General features: G+C 47.0%; 1 protein-coding gene across 1 annotated transcript in view; it reads right to left on the bottom strand.

The window, feature by feature from the left end:
* LOC126108121 (D-3-phosphoglycerate dehydrogenase) overlaps window positions 1–19,462 on the bottom strand; it is an 88,949-nt gene that overhangs the window by 31,859 nt on the left and 37,628 nt on the right. The window contains exon 2 of the mRNA XM_049913365.1: window positions 5,750–5,907. Within this exon, the coding sequence (XP_049769322.1) occupies window positions 5,750–5,907 (158 nt within the window). The remainder of the gene's footprint in view (window positions 1–5,749; window positions 5,908–19,462) is intronic.

Raw genomic sequence — 19,462 nt, 5'->3', positions numbered from 1 at the left:
CAACCTACATCCTTCTGAATCTGCTTAGTGTATTCATCTCTTGGTCTCCCTCTACGATTTTGACCCTCCACACTGCCCTCCAATGCTAAATTTGTGATCCCTTGATGCCTCAAAACATGTCCTACCAACCGATCCCTTCTTCTAGTCAAGTTGTGCCACAAACTTCTCTTCTCCCCAATCCTATTCAATACCTCCTCATTAGTTACGTGATCTACCCACCTTATCTTCAGCATTCTTCTGTAGCACCACATTTCGAAAGCTTCTATTCTCTTCTTGTCCAAACTAGTTATCGTCCATGTTTCACTTCCATACATGGCTACACTCCATACAAATACTTTCAGAAATGACTTCCTGACACTTAAATCTATACTCGATGTTAACAAATTCCTCTTCTTCAGAAACGCTTTCCTTGCCATTGCCAGTCTACATTTTATATCCTCTCTACTTCGACCATCATCGGTTATTTTACTCCCTAAATAGCAAAACTCCTTTACTACTTTAAGTGTCTCATTTCCTAATCTAATTCCCTCAGCATCACCTGACTTAATTTGACTAGATTCCATTATCCTCGTTTTGCTTTTGTTGATGTTCATCTTATATCCTCCTTTCAAGACACTGTCCATTCCGTTCAACTGCTCTTCCAAGTCCTTTGCTGTCTCTGACAGAATTACAATGTCATCGGCGAACCTCAAAGTCTTTACTTCTTCTCCATGAATTTTTATGCCTACTCCGAATTTTTCTTTTGTTTCCTTTACTGCTTGCTCAATATACAGATTGAATAACATCGGGGAGAGGCTACAACCCTGTCTTACTCCTTTCCCAACCACTGCTTCCCTTTCATGCCCCTCGACTCTTATAACTGCCATCTGGTTTCTGTACAAACTGTAAATAGCCCCTGCCACCTTCAGAATTTGAAAGAGAGTATTCCAGTTAACATTGTCAAAAGCTTTCTCTAAGTCTACAAATGCTAGAAACGTAGGTTTGCCTTTTCTTAATCTTTCTTCTAAGATAAGTCGTAAGGTCAGTATTGCCTCACGTGTTCCAACATTTCTACGGAATCCAAACTGATCTTCCCCGAGGTCGGCTTCTACCAGTTTTTCCATTCGTCTGTAAAGAATTCGCGTTAGTATTTTGCAGCTGTCACTTATTAAACTGATAGTTCGGTAATTTTCACATCTGTCAACACCTGCTTTCTTTGGGATTGGAATTATTATATTCTTCTTGAAGTCTGAGGGTATTTCTCCTGTCTCATACATCGTGCTCACCAGATGGTAGAGTTTTGTCATGACTGGCTCTCCCGAGGCCATCAGTAGTTCAAATGGAATGTTGTCTACTCCCGGAGCCTTGTTTCGACTCAGGTCTTTCAGTGCTCTGTCAAACTCTTCACGCAGTATCTTATCTCCCATTTCGTCTTCATCTACATCCTCTTCCATTTCCATAATATTGTCCTCAAGTACATCGCCCTTGTATAAACCCTCTATATACTCCTTCCACCTTTCTGCCTTCCCTTCTTTGCTTAGAACTGGGTTGCCATCTGAGCTCTTGATATTCATACAAGTGGTTCTCTTTTCTCCAAAGGTCTCTTTAATTTTCCTGTAGGCAGTATCTATCTTACCCCTAGTGAGACAAGCCTCTACATCCTTACATTTGTCCTCTAGCCGTCCCTGCTTAGCCATTTTGCACTTCCTGTCGATATCATTTTTGAGACGTTTGTATTCCTTTTTGCCTGCTTCATTTACTGCATTTTTATATTTTCTCCTTTCATCAATTAAATTCAATATTTCTTCTGTTACCCAAGGATTTCTATTAGCCCTCGTCTTTTTACCTACTTGATCCTCTGCTGCCTTCACTACTTCATCCCTCAGAGCTACCCATTCTTCTTCTACTGTATTTCTTTCCCCCATTCCTGTCAATTGTTCCCTTATGCTCTTCCTGAAACTCTCTACAACCTCCGTTTTAGTCAGTTTATCCAGGTCCCATCTCCTTAAATTCCCACCTTTTTGAAGTTTCTTCAGTTTCAATCTGCAGTTCATACGAGGTAACATAGTGTAAAATTAGATGTATGTACACCGAAGAGCCAAAGAAACTGGTACACTTGCCTGATATCGTGTAGGGCCCTCGCGAGCACGTACAAGTGCCGCAACACGATGTGGCGTGGACTCGACTAATGTCTGAAGTAGTGCTGGAGGGAACTGACACCATGAACCCTGCAGGCTGTCGACAAATCCGTTAGAATACGAAAGGGTTGACATCTCTTACGAACAGCACGCTGCAAGGCATCCCAGATATGCTCAAAAATGTTCATGTCTGGGGGGGAGTTTGGAGGAGAGCGGAAGTATTTAAACGCAGATGAACGTTCCTGGAGCCACTCTGTAGCAACTCCGGACGTGTGGGGTGACGCATTGTCCTGCTGGAAATGCCCAAGTCCGTCAGAATGCACAATGGACATGAATGGATGCAACTGATCAGACAAAATGCTTATGTACGTGTCACGTGTAGTTCTAGGCGTGTGGGGTGCCGCGTTGTCCTGCTGGAATTGCACAAGTCCGTCGGAATGCGCAATTGACGTGAATGAATGCAGGTGATCAGACAGGACGCTTACGTTTGTGCCACCTGTCTTAGTCGTATCTATAAGTATCAGTGGTCCCATATCACTCCAACTGCACACGCCCCACACCATTAGAGAGCCTCCACCAGCTTGAACAGTCAGCTGCTGACATGCAGGGTTCATGGATTCATGTGGTTGTCTCCATACCAGTACACGTCCATCCACTCGATACAATTTGAAACGAGACTCGTCCGACCAAGCAACATGCTTCCAGTCATCAACAGTCCAATGTTAGTGTTGACGGGCCCAGGCGAGGCGTAAAGCCTTGTGTCGTGCAGTCATCGAGGGTACACGAGTGGTCCTTAAGCTCCAAAAGCCCACATCGATTATGTTTCCTGACGTTTATGGCGCAGCATTCAAATCTGAAACAATTTGCGGAAAGGCTGCCTTTCTGTCACGTTGAACAATTCTCTTCAGACGTCGTTGGTCCCGTTCTTGCAGGATCTTTTTCCCGTCGCAGAGATGTAGGAGAATCGATGTTTTACCGGATTCCTGATATTCACGGTACACTCGTGAAATGGTCGTAAGAGAAAATCCCCACTTCATGGCTGCCTCGGAGATGCTGTGTCCCATCGGTCGAGCGCCGACTATAGTACCACGTTCAGACCCACTTAAATCTTGATAACCTGCCATTGTAGCAGCAGTAATCGATCTAACAACTGTGCCAGTCACTTGTTGTCTTATACAGGCGTTGCAGAACGCAGCTTCGTATTCTGTTTGTTTACATATCTCTGTATTTGAATACACGTGCCTATACCAGTTTCTTTGGCACTTCAGTGTACATATCAGATACGTAAATAGGGGTCTGACACAACAACCGTGTCCTCTTGAGAGGAGGGACCGTGCTCAGACACGGTTGACAGCGAGCTGCCACTTGAGATTGGTGTAACAGGGAAATCGCTATCGTCAATGAATAGTTTAGTAACAGTCCAGAGAGAAGATGTTATATTTGTGTAAAATATTCGAGGAGTGCGGCCGCAAATAAACAGGTATCAATAATTATTTTTACCAGAGTCGCAGTATGAGATTTTAAGTCTGCAGCGGAGAGTGCGCTGATGTGAAACTTCCTGGCAGATTAAAACTGTGTGCCGGACCGAGACTCGAACTCGGGACTTTGCCTTTCGCCGACAAGTGCTCTACCAAATGAGCTATCCAAGCACAACTCACGCCCCGTCCTCACAGCTTTACTTCTGCCAGTACCTCGCCTCCTACCATCCAAACTTTACAGAAGCTTCCAGAATGAGATTTTCACTCTCCAGCGGAGTGTGCGCTGATATGAAACTTCCTGGCAGATTAAAACTGTGTGCCCGACCGAGACTCGAACTCGGGACCTTTGCCTTTCGCGGGCAAGTGCTCTACCAACTGAGCTACCGAAGCACGACTCACGGCCGGTACTCACAGCTTTACTTCTGCCAGTACCTCGTCTCCTACCTTCCAAACTTTACAGAAGCTCTCCTGCGAACTTGCAGAACTAGCACTCCTGAAAGAAAGGATACAGCGGAGACATGGCTTAGCCACAGCTTGGGGGATGTTTCCAGAATGAGATTTTCACTCTGCAGCCGAGTGTGCGCTGATATGAAACTTCCTGGCAGATTAAAACTGTGTGCCCGACCGAGACTCGAACTCGGGACCTTTGCCTTTCGCGGGCAAGTGCTCTACCAACTGAGCTACCGAAGCACGACTCACGGCCGGTACTCACAGCTTTACTTCTGCCAGTACCTCGTCTCCTACCTTCCAAACTTTACAGAAGCTCTCCTGCGAACTTGCAGAACTAGCACTCCTGAAAGAAAGGATACAGCGGAGACATGGCTTAGCCACAGCTTGGGGGATGTTTCCAGAATGAGATTTTCACTCTGCAGCCGAGTGTGCGCTGATATGAAACTTCCTGGCAGATTAAAACTGTGTGCCCGACCGAGACTCGAACTCGGGACCTTTGCCTTTCGCGGGCAAGTGCTCTACCAACTGAGCTACCGAAGCACGACTCACGCCCCGTCCTCACAGCTTTACTTCTGCCAGTACCTCACCTCCTACCTTCCAAACTTTACAGAAGCTCTCCTGCGAACCTTGCAGAACTAGCACTCCTGAAAGAAAGGATACTGCGGAGACATGGCTTAGCCACAGCTTGGGGGATGTTTCCAGAATGAGATTTTCACTCTGCAGCCGAGTGTGCGCTGATATGAAACTTCCTGGCAGATTAAAACTGTGTGCCCGACCGAGACTCGAACTCGGGACCTTTGCCTTTCGCGGGCAAGTGCTCTACCAACTGAGCTACCGAAGCACGACTCACGCCCCGTCCTCACAGCTTTACTTCTGCCAGTACCTCACCTCCTACCTTCCAAACTTTACAGAAGCTCTCCTGCGAACCTTGCAGAACTAGCACTCCTGAAAGAAAGGATACTGCGGAGACATGGCTTAGCCACAGCCGGGGGATGTTTCAGGAATGAGATTCTCACTCTGCAGCGGAGTGTGCGCTGATGTGAAACTTCCTGGCAGATTAAAACTGTGTGCCCGACCGAGACTCGAACTCGGGACCTTTACCTTTCGGGGACAAGTGCTCTACCAAATGAGCTACCCAAGCACAACTCACGCCCCGTCCTCACAGCTTTACTTCTGCCAGTACCTCACCTCTTACCTTCCAAACTTAACAGAAGCTCTCCTGCGAACCTTGCAGAATCTGCCAGGAAGTTTCACATCAGCGCACACTCCGCTGCAGAGTGAAAATCTCATTCTGGAAACATCCCCCAGGCTGTGGCTAAGCCATGTCTCCGCAATATCCTTTCTTTCAGGAGTGCTAGTACTGCTAGGTTCGCAGGAGAGCTTTTGTAAAGTTTGGAAGGTAGGAGGCGAGGTACTGGCGGAAGTAAAGCTGTGAAGACGGGGCGTGAGTCGTGCTTGGGTAGCTCAGTTGGTAGAGCACTTGTTCGCGAAAGGCAAAGGTGCCGAGTTCGAATCTCGGTCCGGCACACAGTTTGAATCTGCAAGGAAGTTTCAGAGTGGCAGTGTTCGCGTGCAGAATGGGTGAGACAGACGAGAAGAATGCGGTGCAGCTAATGGTTGTAAACGGGACCCATTGAGACAGGTCGGATCTGGAGGTTCGCTGGACGGGGCAGAGCGGCGGCCGCAGCGGTGCAGTGTGCTTACTTGAGGACGATGACGCCGCGGCGGGTGGCGGCGTCGACGTCGATGTTGTCGACGCCAGTGCCGGCCCTGGCGACGGCGCGCAGCGACGCGCCCGCCCCCGCAGCCACCACCTCCGCCGTCACCTTCGACTCGGAGCGCACCACCAGCGCGTCGTGCCTCTGAAAAAGTAAACACGGCCACATCAGCGCCAAGCCAACTGCACCGTAACAGCGACACGTCGACATCACCACCGTATCAGAGTCAACGCAATCACATCACCGTGACATAAACATGATCATAACGACAAGCAGATCACCACCAGCGCGTCGTGCCACTGAAAAAGTAGACACGGCCACATCACCGCCACACCGACTTCAACAGCAGCACGTCGACATCACCACCGTATCAGAGTCTACGCAATCACATCACCGTGACATAAACATGATCATAACGACAAGCAGATCACCACCAGCACGTCGTGCCTCTGAAAAAGTAAACACGGCCACATCACCGCCACGCCGACTTCACCGTAACAGCGACTTGTCGACATCACCACCGTATCAAAGTCAAAGCAATCACATCACCGTGACACAAACATAATCATAACGACAAGCAGATCACCACCAGCGCGTCGTGCCTCTGAAAAAGTAAACACGGCCACATCACCGCCACGCCGACTTCACCGTGACAGCAGCACGTCGACATCACCACCGTATCAAAGTCTACGCAATCACATCACCGTCACATAAACATAATCATAACGACATGTAGATCACCACCAGCACGTCGTGCCACTGAAAAAGTAAAAACGGCCACATTTCCACCACGCCAACTTCAACGTAACAACGACACGTCGACATCACCACCGTATCAAAGTCTACGCAATCACATCACCGTCACATAAACATAATCATAACGACATGTAGATCACCACCAGCACGTCGTGCCACTGAAAAAGTAAAAACGGCCACATTTCCACCACGCCAACTTCAACGTAACAACGACACGTCGACATCACCACCATATCAAAGTCTACGCAATCACATCACCGTCACATAAACATAATCATAACGACATGCAGATCACCACCAGCACGTCGTGCCACTGAAAAAGTAAAAACGGCCACATTTCCACCACGCCAACTTCAACGTAACAACGACACGTCGACATCACCACCGTATCAAAGTCTACGCAATCACATCACCGTGACATAAACATGATCATAATGACAAGCAGATCACCACTGGCGCATCGTGCCTCTGAAAAAGTAAACACGGCCACATCACCACCACGCCGACTTCACCATAACAGCGACTCGTCGACATCACCACCGTATCAAAGTCAACGCATTCACATCACCGTGACATAAACATAATCATAAAGACAAGCAAATCTCCATCACACCAACAGCGCCATTACTACACGGTGAAGCAAAAGTCTGAACACACCCCTAAAAAACTTGAATGGTGTGAGAAATCACAATGGCGTCTGGTATAGGGTCTCTATAGGGGAGTGGGGCGAGGGGGAACTTACAGGTGTTGTGGTGACAGTATCGGCCATCTTGAAAGCCGCCATCTTGGTTTGGGTTACGTGTTTCAAATGAGAAGAGGGTCACGTGGCACATTATTTCGAACTACCTCTTTCTCAGGAATACGCGTATGAAATCTGTTTTAAGATATCTTAATTTGTGTAGGAGTTATGACTTGTTAAAATCTGAAGTTTCAAGGAGGTGATCAATTCTGTTTATTGTTGCAGTTGATCCAAATTAGCACTTACACAGAAAGAGCGCATTGAAATTGTGTTAATGAGTGGTGGATGAAGTACTGGAGTGTTTGCTGCTGGCTTCATTGCCTGGCTTCGTGACAGAAATCACATTTTGCTGATGACAGTATCCAAGTTATTGGACACATTTCGTACAACAGATTCTGTAGTGCACAAGCCACACAGTGGACGTCCAAGAACAGCCACCGAGAAGGAGAATGTGAAAGAAATTGTGGCATTGTTTGTAAAAAGTTCACACTGCAGTACACGTCTGTTGTCAGCTATATCAGGTGACAGTCACCAGGTCATAACTCCTACAAAAATGACGATGTCTTAAAACAGATTGCATATATGTATTTCTCAGAATGAGGCAATTCAGAATGATGTGCCACATGACAACCCCCACCCCATTTGAATCACGTATTCAAGATGGTGGATTTCAAGATGGCCACCGCTGTCGCCATAGCTCCTGTAAGTTGCGCCCCCACCATACCAGACGCCATAACGATTCCTCAGACCGTTCAACTTTTGTAGCAGTCTGTACATCAAGCTGACGAACATGTAATATGACATCCTACCCTAGCATTACTTCCCCCCAACAGTAGTTGTCGATACCAGTACTATTTTTCGAAATGTGGACGGGTCAATACTATCTCTTCTGAAAACTTTCATATAATTTTATACACAATACGTTATATTTCAAGCTAAAATTTATGAAAAGGAATAACTTTATAAAATATTTTAGTTTCGATGTTATAATCGATAAGTACTAGTTCTGAATGTACTGCTAAATATATTTTTTTTGTTTAGAAAAATTTGAAATTACGAAACATTTTCACACTTAAAATTTCTGTTATTAATTACGCAGTCCTGTACTTTTTACTATGTTTATTTCTGCATTCATTTAAGAAATAATGACTGAAAGTAAGAATGTAAGTAAAACTAGTAGGAATTCATTTGTTAAGAAAAATTGTGAACGCCTTGGAATATGGTTATTTCCGCAGAGTGAGAGAGTCGTAAGCTTGCCTCTGATGTGATCAGACGTAATTTCGTATTTTTGTGTGAAAAATGTAATTGCGGCTTTGCTAATGTGAAAAATCAAAAGACTGTATAATATACTAAAATTTGAGGAAATATATTTACGTAACAAAAAAACTTCTGCAACAGTCTTCAGATTTATTTAGTTCAAACCAACCGTGAGGACCTGATGTGACATTTTCAGACAACCAGACAAGAATAACTGGAGAAAAAACTCAACATGACAAGCTACATAAACTAGAAAGTTTATTGTAATCTTCGCTGCTCTCAAATCTTCATAAAAGGCTTTAATGTGGACTCCAGATGGAAGTAGGAAGGAAGGGGTAGATTACAAACAGCAACACCACAACACCAACATCATATCAAACACTCTATCTGATCGAAAGTGTCCATCCGCGAGTAATGCAGAATTGACCATCGTAGGCGGATCCGCCAGTATAAAAAGAGTTGGGGAGCATTGTGTTCTCAGTAGAGAAGCGGGAAGAGCAGAATGGGTCGGTCAAGAAAGCTGAGTGACTTCGAACGTGAGCTGGACACTGGCCGTCAACTGAGCAGAAAATCCGTCATCGACATTCCAACCCTTCTGCAGCTGCACAAGTCGACTCTTCGTGATATGACTGCAAAGTGGAAACGCGCAGGAACAGCGAAAGCTAAACTCAGACCACACAGATGTCACGCATCCAGGACGACGAGCATCATAAGGGACGAAATCAGCGGAACAAATCTCGCGAGGGTTGTAGAGTGCCACCAGTATTACAGCCAGCACAGGGACTAAAAAAATATGGGGTACAAAATGGTCAGGGACAACGGCCTTGCCGCATAGGATACACGGGCTCCTATTGCCTTTCGCAGGCAAGTGCTCTGCCAACTGAGCTACCCAACTACCCAAGCACGAGTCACGACCGGTCCTCACAGCTCCAATTCTGCCAGTACCTCCCGAATTCCAGTCTCGCTCCGGCACACAATTTTAATCTGTCAGGAAGTTTCAATATACACTACTGGCTATTAAAATTGCTGCACCACGAAGATGACGTGGTACAGATGCGAAATGTAACGGACAGGAAGAAGATGCTGTGATATGCAAATGATTAGCTTTTCAGAGCATTCACACAAGGTCGGCGCCGGTGGCGACACCTACAACGTGCTGACATGAGGAAAGTTTCCAACCGATTTCTATACAGAAACAGCAGTTGACCGGCGTTGCCTGGTGAAACGTTGTTGTGATGCCTCGTGTAAGGAGGAGGAATGCGTACCATCACGTTTCCGATTTTGATGAAGGTCGGATTGTAGCCTATCGGGATTGCGGTTTATCGTATCGCGACATTGCTGCTCGCGTTGGTCGAGATCCAATGACTGTTAGCAGAATATGGAATCGGTGGCTTCAGGAGGGTAATACGGAACGCCGTGCTGGATCCCAACGGGCTCGTATCACTAGCAGTCGAGATGACAGGCATCTTATCCGCACGGCTGTAACGGATCGTGCAGTCACGTCTCGATCCCTGAGTCAGCAGATGGGGACGTTTGCAAGACAACAACCATCTGCACGAACAGTTCGACGACGTTTGTAGCAGCACGGACTATCAGCTCGGAGACTGTGGCTGCAGTTACCCTTCATTCTGCATCACAGACAGGAGCGCCGGCGATGGTGTACTCGACGACGAACCTGGGTGCACGAATGGCAAAACGTCGTCTTTTCGGATGAATCCAGGTTCTGTTTACAGCAGCATCCGTGTTTGGCGACATCGCGGTGAACGCACATTGGAAGCGTGTATTCGTCATCGCCATACTGGCGTATCACCCGGCGTGACGGTATGGAGTGCCATTGGTTACACGTCTCTGTCGCGCCTTGTTCGCACTGACGGCACTTTGAACAGTGGACGTTACATTTCAGATGTGTTACGACCCGTGGCTCTACCCTTCATTCGATCACTGTGAAACCCTACACTTCAGCAGGATAATGCACGACCGCACGTTTCAGGTCCTGTACGGGCCTTTCTGGATACAGAAAATGTTCGATTGCTGCCCTGGCCAGCACATTCTCCAGATCTCTCACCAACTGAAAACGTCTGGTCAATGTTGGCCGAGCAACTGGCTCGTCACAATATGCCAGTCACTACTGTTGATGAACTGTGGTATCGTGTTGAAGCTGCATGGGCAGCTGTACCTGTACACGCCATCCAAGGTCTGTTTGACTCAATGCCCAGGCGTATCAAGGCCGTTATTACGGCCAGAGGTGGTTGTTCTGGGTATTGATTTCTCAGCATCTATGCACCCAAGTTGCGTGAACATGCATAACACTAGACAACAATGTTCTTCGTTTTTCCAACTTGTACACACATTCTGACAACTGGTTAATGTGCTCAGTATGGGGTGTGACTACCTGTGGCAGCATTAGAGGCCTGACAATGACGGGGCATGGTGTGAATGATGCCATCAATCTCATGTTGAGGCAGTAACGCCCATTCATCCTGCAGAGCTGCACACGATGCGTGCAATATCTTACATCTCAGTTGTAGTATAATATATTTGTCCAATGAATAGCCGTTTGCCATCTGCATTTCTTCTTGGTGTAGCAACTTTAATGGCCAGTAGTGTACGTCCGTTCATAACTGTTAACACAGCGCTTTCGAATAAGCCTTACAAAAAACTGAACTTGCGACCTCGCGTCCGAGCGCTTCCTTGCCAGTTGCGCTCAGTTTCTGCACTGGGCTGACCTCTGTCGAGAGTTAGCAGTCTGAGAGGGACAGTGGACGTTACATTTCAGATGTATTAAGACCCGTGGCTCTACCCTTCAATCGATCCCTGCGAAACCCTACATTTCAGCAGGATAATGCACGACCGCACGTTGTGGGTTCTCTACGGGCCTTTCTGTATACAGAAAATGTTCGACTGCTGCCCTGGCCAGCACATTCTCCAGATCTCTCACCAAATGAAAACGTCTGGTCAATGGTGGCCGAGCAACTGGCTCGTTTCAATACGCCAGTCACTACTCCTGATGAACTGTGGTATCGTGTTGAAGCTGCATGGGCAGCTGTACCTGCACACGCCATCCGAGCTCTGTTTGACTCAATGCCCAGGAGTATCAAGGCCGTTATTACGGCCAGAGGTGGTTGTTCTGGGTACTGATTTCTCAGGATCTATGCACTCAAGTTGCGTGAAAATGTAATCTCATCTCAGTTGCAGTATAATATATTTGTCCAATGAATACCCGTTTGCCATCTGCATTTCTTCTTGGTGTAGCAATTTTAATGGCCAGTAGTGTACGTCTTGTCATAACTGTTAACACAGCGCTTTCGAATAAGCCTTACAAAAAACTGAACTTGCGACCTCGCGTCCGAGCGCTTCCTTGCCAGTTGCGCCCAGTTTCTGTACTGGACTCACCTCTGTGGGAAAGAAGTGCGGAGTTAGCAGTCTGAGACGGACGCCGACCTCTGGTGCGGCAGAGGACGAACCAGTTGGCGCCGGCGGCAATTGGCAGAATGAGGCGAGCAGGCTGGACGCTGGTTCTCATTTGCCGGCCGCTTGTCGAGCGCTGTCGAGGTCACTGCACAGTCCTGGCCCGCAAGAGCGGAGCGCAGCCGGTGCGAAAATCGACTTATCTTCGAACACTGACCGGAAAAAAACGCTACTGCGATTTGCAGAACCTGCACATCTGCAGGGTGGGCAGGGTGTAACTACGCCGGTGTCCAAAATTAAAGCAATAAACGGAAATTCTGCAAGGTTGCGTTTATTTTGCCAAAAAATACACTCATGCTCATAAATTAACAACGTGGCACTACACAAAACTGGCGCTAATAGCACAGGCACATAGGAAACATACACGACACACATATGCAAGTCCACGGTATTGGTGATAAGTTGAGAAAACCGTCACGAAGCACATGTGCTACCAGGTTGAGATTCATTGGGAGAGTCCTTAGAAAATGTAGTCCATCAACAAAGGAGGTGGCTTACAAAACACTCGTTCGACCTGTACTTGAGTATTGCTCATCAGTGTGGGATCCGTACCAGATCGGGTTGACGGAGGAGATAGAGAAGATCCAAAGAAGAGCGGCGCGTTTCGTCACAGGGTTATTTGGTAACCGTGATAGCGTTACGGAGATGTTTAACAAACTCAAGTGGCGGACTCTGCAAGAGAGGCGCTCTGCTTCGCGGTGTAGCTTGCTCGCCAGGTTTCGAGAGGGTGCGTTTCTGGATGAGGTATCGAATATATTGCTTCCCCCTACTTATACCTCCCGAGGAGATCACGAATGTAAAATTAGAGAGATTAGAGCGCGCACAGAGGCTTTCCGACAGTCGTTCTTCCTGCGAACCATACGCGACTGGAACAGGAAAGGGAGGTAATGACAGTGGCACGTAAAGTGCCCTCCGCCACACACCGTTGGGTGGCTTGCGGAGTATAAATGTAGATGTAGATGTAGAAATCGCCACTGTCTCCTACGCATGTACCCCGACATCAGTATGGGATATGATCACCGTGCACACGTACACAGGCCGCACAACGGGTTGGCATACTCTGGATCAGGTGGTCGAGCAGCTGCTGCGGTATAGCCTCCCATTCTTGCACCAGTGCCTGTCGGAGCTCCTGAAGTGTCGTAGGAGTTTGAAGACGTGTAGCGATACGTCGACCGAGAGCATCCCAGACGTCCCCGACCGGGTTTAGCTCTGTAGAACAGACAGGCCACTCCATTCGCCTGATATCTTCTGTTTCGAGGAACTCCTCCACGATGGCAGCTCGGTGGGGCCGTGCGTTATCATGCATGAGAAGGAAGGTGGGACCCACAGCACCCCGATACACCTGACCTGTTACAGTTCCTCTGTCAAAGATGTGCAGGGGTGTACGTACACCAATCACAATCCCACCCAGACCATCAAACCACGACCTCCGTGCAAGTCCCTTTCAAGAACATTTGGGGGTTGTATGTGGTCCCTGGTTCACGCCAGATGAAACCCCGGCGAGAATCACTATTCAGACTATACCTGTACTCGTCCGCGTACATAACCTGCGACCACTGTTCCAGTGACCATGTACTGTGTTCTTGACACCAGGCTCTACGGGCTCTCCTGTGACTAGGGGTCAGTGGAATGCAGCTTGCATCTCTCCGGGCGAATAAACCGTGTCTGTAGACTGTGTGTCCGGAGACAACTGTTCCAGTGGCTGCGGTAAGGTCCCGAGCGAGGCTACCTGCAGTACTCCGTGGCCGTCTGCGGGCACTGATGGTGAGATATCGGTCTTCCTGTGGTGTTGTACACTGTGGACGTCCCGTACTGTAGCGCCTGGACACGTTTCCTGTCTGCTGGAATCGTTGCCATAATCTTGAGATCACACTTTGTGGCACACGGAGGGCCCGTGCTGCGACCTGCTGTGTTTGACCAGCCTCCAGTCGCCCTAGTATTCTACCCCTCATAACGTCATCAGTATGTTCTTCGAGCCATTTTCAACACACCGTCACCATTAGCATGTGTGAAAACGTCTGCACGCTTACTCGCTGCAGCGTACTCTGACATGCACCAACACACCTCTGCGTATTTGGACTGCTGCCAGCGCCGCCGTGCGACGACCGCAGGTCAAATGCACCGCACGGTCATACCCCGAGGTGATTTAAACCCGCAAACCGCCCACCAGATCGTTGTTTCACCGTGTATCAGCATTGTCCTTAATTTATGAACATGTGTGTAGTATAATCAGACGATAATAAAGTAGAAACAACGTAAAGAATACAGAACGTAGTCAGCTGCAACATGCATAACCATAGACAACAATGTTCTTCGTTATTCCAGCTTACAAGACTTGCATACACATTCCGACAACTGGTTAATGTGCTCAGTATGGGGTGTCACCACCTCTGGCAGCATTACAGGCCTGACAATGATGGGGCATTCTGGTATGATTTTTTTTTTTAGTAATTTAATTGAAAGCTTTGTTGCTTTGGTAAAAATAAAATTGGTTCTTTTTGTCGTGACAGAATAAATTACTATTAATCACACCAGATTTGTCGGAGAACAGCAGCAACATGTGTAATTGATCCAGCTTTAAGAAATTCTATTACCTTTTAGCGGAAAATTCGTGCGGTACTCTCCGACGTTAGAAAAGTCGTGGTGTTCCGTTCGGAGCAGGAGGCGGCTGTCTTTTCTCATTGGCGATATCGAAAATTACTAAAAAATGAACAGAATTTTTTTTCGGAGGAAGATCGCGCGGAGAAAACAGACGGAAGTTACATGAAAGAAACCTAAGGGACCAACTAATTGGATTTGTACGAACATATAAACGGAACTGAAAGAACTGGGAATAAATAATATAGCGATGTCGTCACGACAGCCTCCTGTTCCGACAGAACACACGCTGGATCATAAGCTGCATAAATCTTTTAAACAGAAAAGATTATCACAAGTATAATTAATGAAAATAAGGTTGAGAGATTTTCTTTGAAATTAAATAAACTTCAAGGCTTCAAGTATTATATTATGAAACGGAAACTTACATTAACATGGCCACCCATTGTGGCGGTGGAGCGAATTTTCATGATACACATTCTCGCTTGTTTGTGGCTACATATATTTTTAATCACTTAAACTCTTAAAGTTACAATAAAATGACTATATCAGTATGGAGCACAATACTTTTGCGTCCGACTCGCAACACATTCACAGAAGAACAACTAGAGAGCGGCGCGGCTCCCTGCAGAAGTAAAATTTGGCAATTGTTATTTTGAAACATAGGTGCATCCTTTTTTTTTTACTGATAGATAGCAGCGTATAACAGTTTATAGCTATCGTGATATTCTGCGCTTTTCAGGAGCGCGGCAAAGATATCTGGTTACAACATTCATTGGTATATGTTAAAAGTTCGCACATACTGACGCGAATACAGAAAAAAAAAACTTTTACATGTTAAAAATCGCAGTGATAAAGGCTGTAATGTCACAGCATGCTGTGAATGATGTCATCAATCTGATGTTGAGGCAGTAACGACCATTCTTGCTGCAGAGCTGCTAGCAAGTCTTGGAGAGTGATTGCTGGATACTATATGATGCTACCCGTCTCCCTGGTGCATCCCACACATGCTCTACGGGATTCGAATTGGGAGAGCGAGCAGGCCACACGATGCGTGCAGTATCTTCCATTTCCAAGAAAACATCAACCTCCCGTGCTCTATGAAGTCTAGCACTATCACCCATCAACATGCAGTCCAGACCTATAGCACTTCACAACAATCGCACATGGGGTCCCGAGATCTCGTCACGGTACCAGACATCAGTTAAACCTTGCCTATTCACCCGCACAACTGCATCAAGATGTGTTCGAGTGGCCAACGTAATCCTTGCCTTTAAATGCGAACGTTTTATGTTAGGCTTTACCGTGACTGTTATTGACATTAAATGAAACAACAAGTTTACTGTTACCAGTCACCGTTTTATTCATTTCCACGACGCGTTTCAAAGGTTTAAACGTCCATCACCCAAATTGCGTGAAAATGTAATCACATGTCAGTTCTAGTATAATACAGGGTGATTCAAAAAGAATACCACAACTTTAGGAATTTAAAACTCTGCAACGACAAAAGGCAGAGCTAAGCACTATCTGTCGGCGAATTAAGGGAGCTATAAAGTTTCACTTAGTTGTACATTTGTTCGCTTGAGGCGCTGTTGACTAGGCGTCAGCGTCAGTTGATGCTAAGATGGCGACCGCTCAACAGAAAGCTTTTTGTGTTATTGAGTACGGCAGAAGTGAATCGACGAGAATCCGCGGGAAACAACTCAGTATGAACGTGACTCGCCTAAGGTGAACGTTTTCTGTGCCATTTCAGCCAATAAAGTTTTTGGTCCCTTTTTCTTCGAAGGTGCTACTGTAACTGGACTACAGTATCTGGAGATGTTAGAGAATTGGCTGTTCCCTCAGCTCGAACAAGAAGCACAACAATTCATATTTCAGCAGGATGGAGCGCCACCACATTGGCACTTATCTGTCCATAACTACCTGAATGTCAACTACTCGAGGCGATGGATCGGCCGCCAGGCAGCCCGTGACAGAGCACTTCATCACTGGCCTCCAAGAAGCCATGATCTTACCCCCTGCGATTTTTTCTTATGGGGGTATGCTACGGATATGGTGTTTCGGCCACCTGTCCCAGCCACCTTTGATGATTTGAAACGAGAAATAACAGCAGCTATCCAAACTGTTACGCCTGATATGCTACAGAGAGTGTGGAACGAGTTGGAGTATCGGGTTGATATTGCTCGAGTGTCTGGAGGGGGCGATATTGAACATCTCTGAACTTGTTTTTGAGTGAAAAAAACTTTTTTAAATACTCTTTGTAATGATGTATAACAGAAGGTTATATTATGTTTCTTTCATTAAATACACATTTTTAAAGTTGTGGTATTCTTTTTGAATCACCCTGTATATTTGTCCATTGAATACCCGTTTATCATCTGCGTTTCTTCTTGGTGTAGCAATTTTAATGGCCAGTAGTGTACTTTAGACAACCATAATTTCTATACAGGCTAGCTTTTGAAGGCAATAATAGGAAGTTTGGGGGTTTTCCAGGGAGAAGTTAGAAAACGATCACTGTACAGAGAGATGAAAGAGGAAGAGGAGACAGTGCAATATTGAAGAAATACTGGAAAGTCTGAAAATTAGCAACAAAGAGAAGATCATGTTGTGGGTTGGCAGGAGAGCCAACACCGGTTTACTAGAGGAAGCCGGAAGGCACGCGTTTTAGCTCACGCAGGCTGTCATGAGGTCTGGAACAGTACAAGGAAATTAGACTATAGAAAAATGGACGTAGCTGGTGGAATACTTAACTTTAATCCATTAATGGTGAACGTCGCTCTTGACTGTACATTATTCATAATATCAATAGTAACTGGTAATGGCGCCTTGCTAGGTCGTAGCAAATGACGTAGCTGAAGGCTATGCTAACTATCGTCTCGGCAAATGAGAGCGTATTTTGTCAGTGAACCATCGCTAGCAAAGTCGGCTGTACAACTGGGGTGAGTGCTAGGAAGTCTCTCTAGACCTGCCGTGTGGCGGCGCTCGGTCTGCAATCACTGACAGTGGCGACGTATACTAACGGACCGCGGCCGATTTAAAGGCTACCACCTAGCAAGTGTGCTGTCTGGCGGTCACACCACAGATCAATAGTAAGTTACTTCATGTGGTCTATAGACGGCCGATATGGGGGAAAGAAGTGGCGTTATTCAGTACGCATTGTGCAATGTCGCATCTCTATAGCGCCGTCTAGTGATTACAGAAACTTGTAAGTCGACCGTGCTACGGTGTCTCGTATCGCTACCTCGCTGTCCGGTGCGATAGAAGCGGAGTCCAGCTGTGACCGTGTGCGACTGCGGGAACCAGAAGTAGCTAGACGGACGCCTGCTCCTTGTTTGTCTTAAGGATCACAGCCACAGGGGAACCGGTTCGGAGCGGTTCCCGCGCGCCAGAGGTCGACACGTCCCGTCATTAATTCAACGCCCCCCCCCCTCTCCCCCCTCACCATACGTCGCAGCTTCACTTCCTCGCCGGCGACGGCGCTGGAGGCGTTCAGTAGGCAGCGCTGACTAAACAGCGATTTTCCGATAGCAGTAATTTCTGAGAATGCCACTTTTCGGTAACTGCGATTCTTAACTGCGATTTGCCGCTGTTAATAAATTCACAACTTGCATCCGTCCGCGCTCCACTAATGCTGTTTCTACATCTACACTCCTGGCAGTTGAAATTTCTACACAAAGAAGAATTGCAGATGATAAACGGGTATTCATTGCACAAATATATTATACTAGATCTGACTACATTTTCACGCCGTTTGCGTGCAATGATCCTCAGAAATCAGTACCCAGAACAACCACCTCTGGCCGTAATAACGGCCTCGATACGCCTGGGCATTGAGTCAAACAGAGCTCGGATGGCGTGTGCAGGTACAGCTGCCCGTGCAGCTTCAACACGATACCACAGTTCATCAGGAGTAGTGACTGGCGTATTGCGACGAGCCAGTTGCTCGGCCACCATTGACCAGACGTTTTCAGTTGGTGAGAGATCTAGAGAATGTGCTGACCAGGGCAGCAGTCGAACATTTTCGGTATCCAGAAAGGCGCGTACAGGAGCTGCAACATGTGGTCGTGCATTATCCTGCTGAAATGTAGGGTTTCGCAGGGATCGAATGAAGGGTAGAGCCACGGGTCGCAACAGATCTGAAATGTAACGTCCGCTCTTCAAAGTGCCGTCAATGCGAACAAGAGGTGACCGAGACGTGTAACCAGTGGCACCCCATACCATCATGCTGTTTGATACGCCAGTATCGCGATGACAAATACACGCTTCCAATGTGTGTTCACCTCGATGTCGCCAAACACGGATGCGATCATCGTAATGCTATAAACAGAACCTGGATTCATCCGAAAAAATGACGTTTTGCCATTCGTGCACCCAGGTTCGACACTGAGTACACCATCGCAGGAGCTCCTTTCTGTGATGCAGCATGAAGGGTAACCGCAGACATGATCTCCGAGCTGATAGTCCGTGCTGCTGCAAACGTCGTCGAACTGTTCGTGCAGATGGTTGTTCTCTTGCAAACGTCCCCCCATCTGTTGACTCAGGGATCGAGACGTGGCTGCACGATCCGTTACAGCCATGTGGATAAGATGCCTGTGACTGCTACTGATACGAGGCCGTTGGGATCCAGCAAGGCGTTCCGTATTACCCTCCTGAACCCACCGATTCCATATTCGATATTCATTGGATCTCGACCAACGCGAGCAGCAATGTCGCGATACGATAAACGGCAATCGCAATAGGCTACAATCCGACCTTTATCAAAGTCCGAAACGTGATGGTACGCATTTCTCCTCCTTGCACAAGGCATCACAACAACGTTTCAACAGGCAACGCCGGTCAACTGCTGTTTGTGTATGAGAAATCGGTTGGAAACTTTCCTCA

This window comes from Schistocerca cancellata, chromosome 11 (genome assembly GCF_023864275.1).
Source record: "Schistocerca cancellata isolate TAMUIC-IGC-003103 chromosome 11, iqSchCanc2.1, whole genome shotgun sequence".
Lineage (NCBI taxonomy): Eukaryota > Metazoa > Arthropoda > Insecta > Orthoptera > Acrididae > Schistocerca > Schistocerca cancellata.
This window is presented reverse-complemented; position numbering and strand designations above follow the sequence as displayed.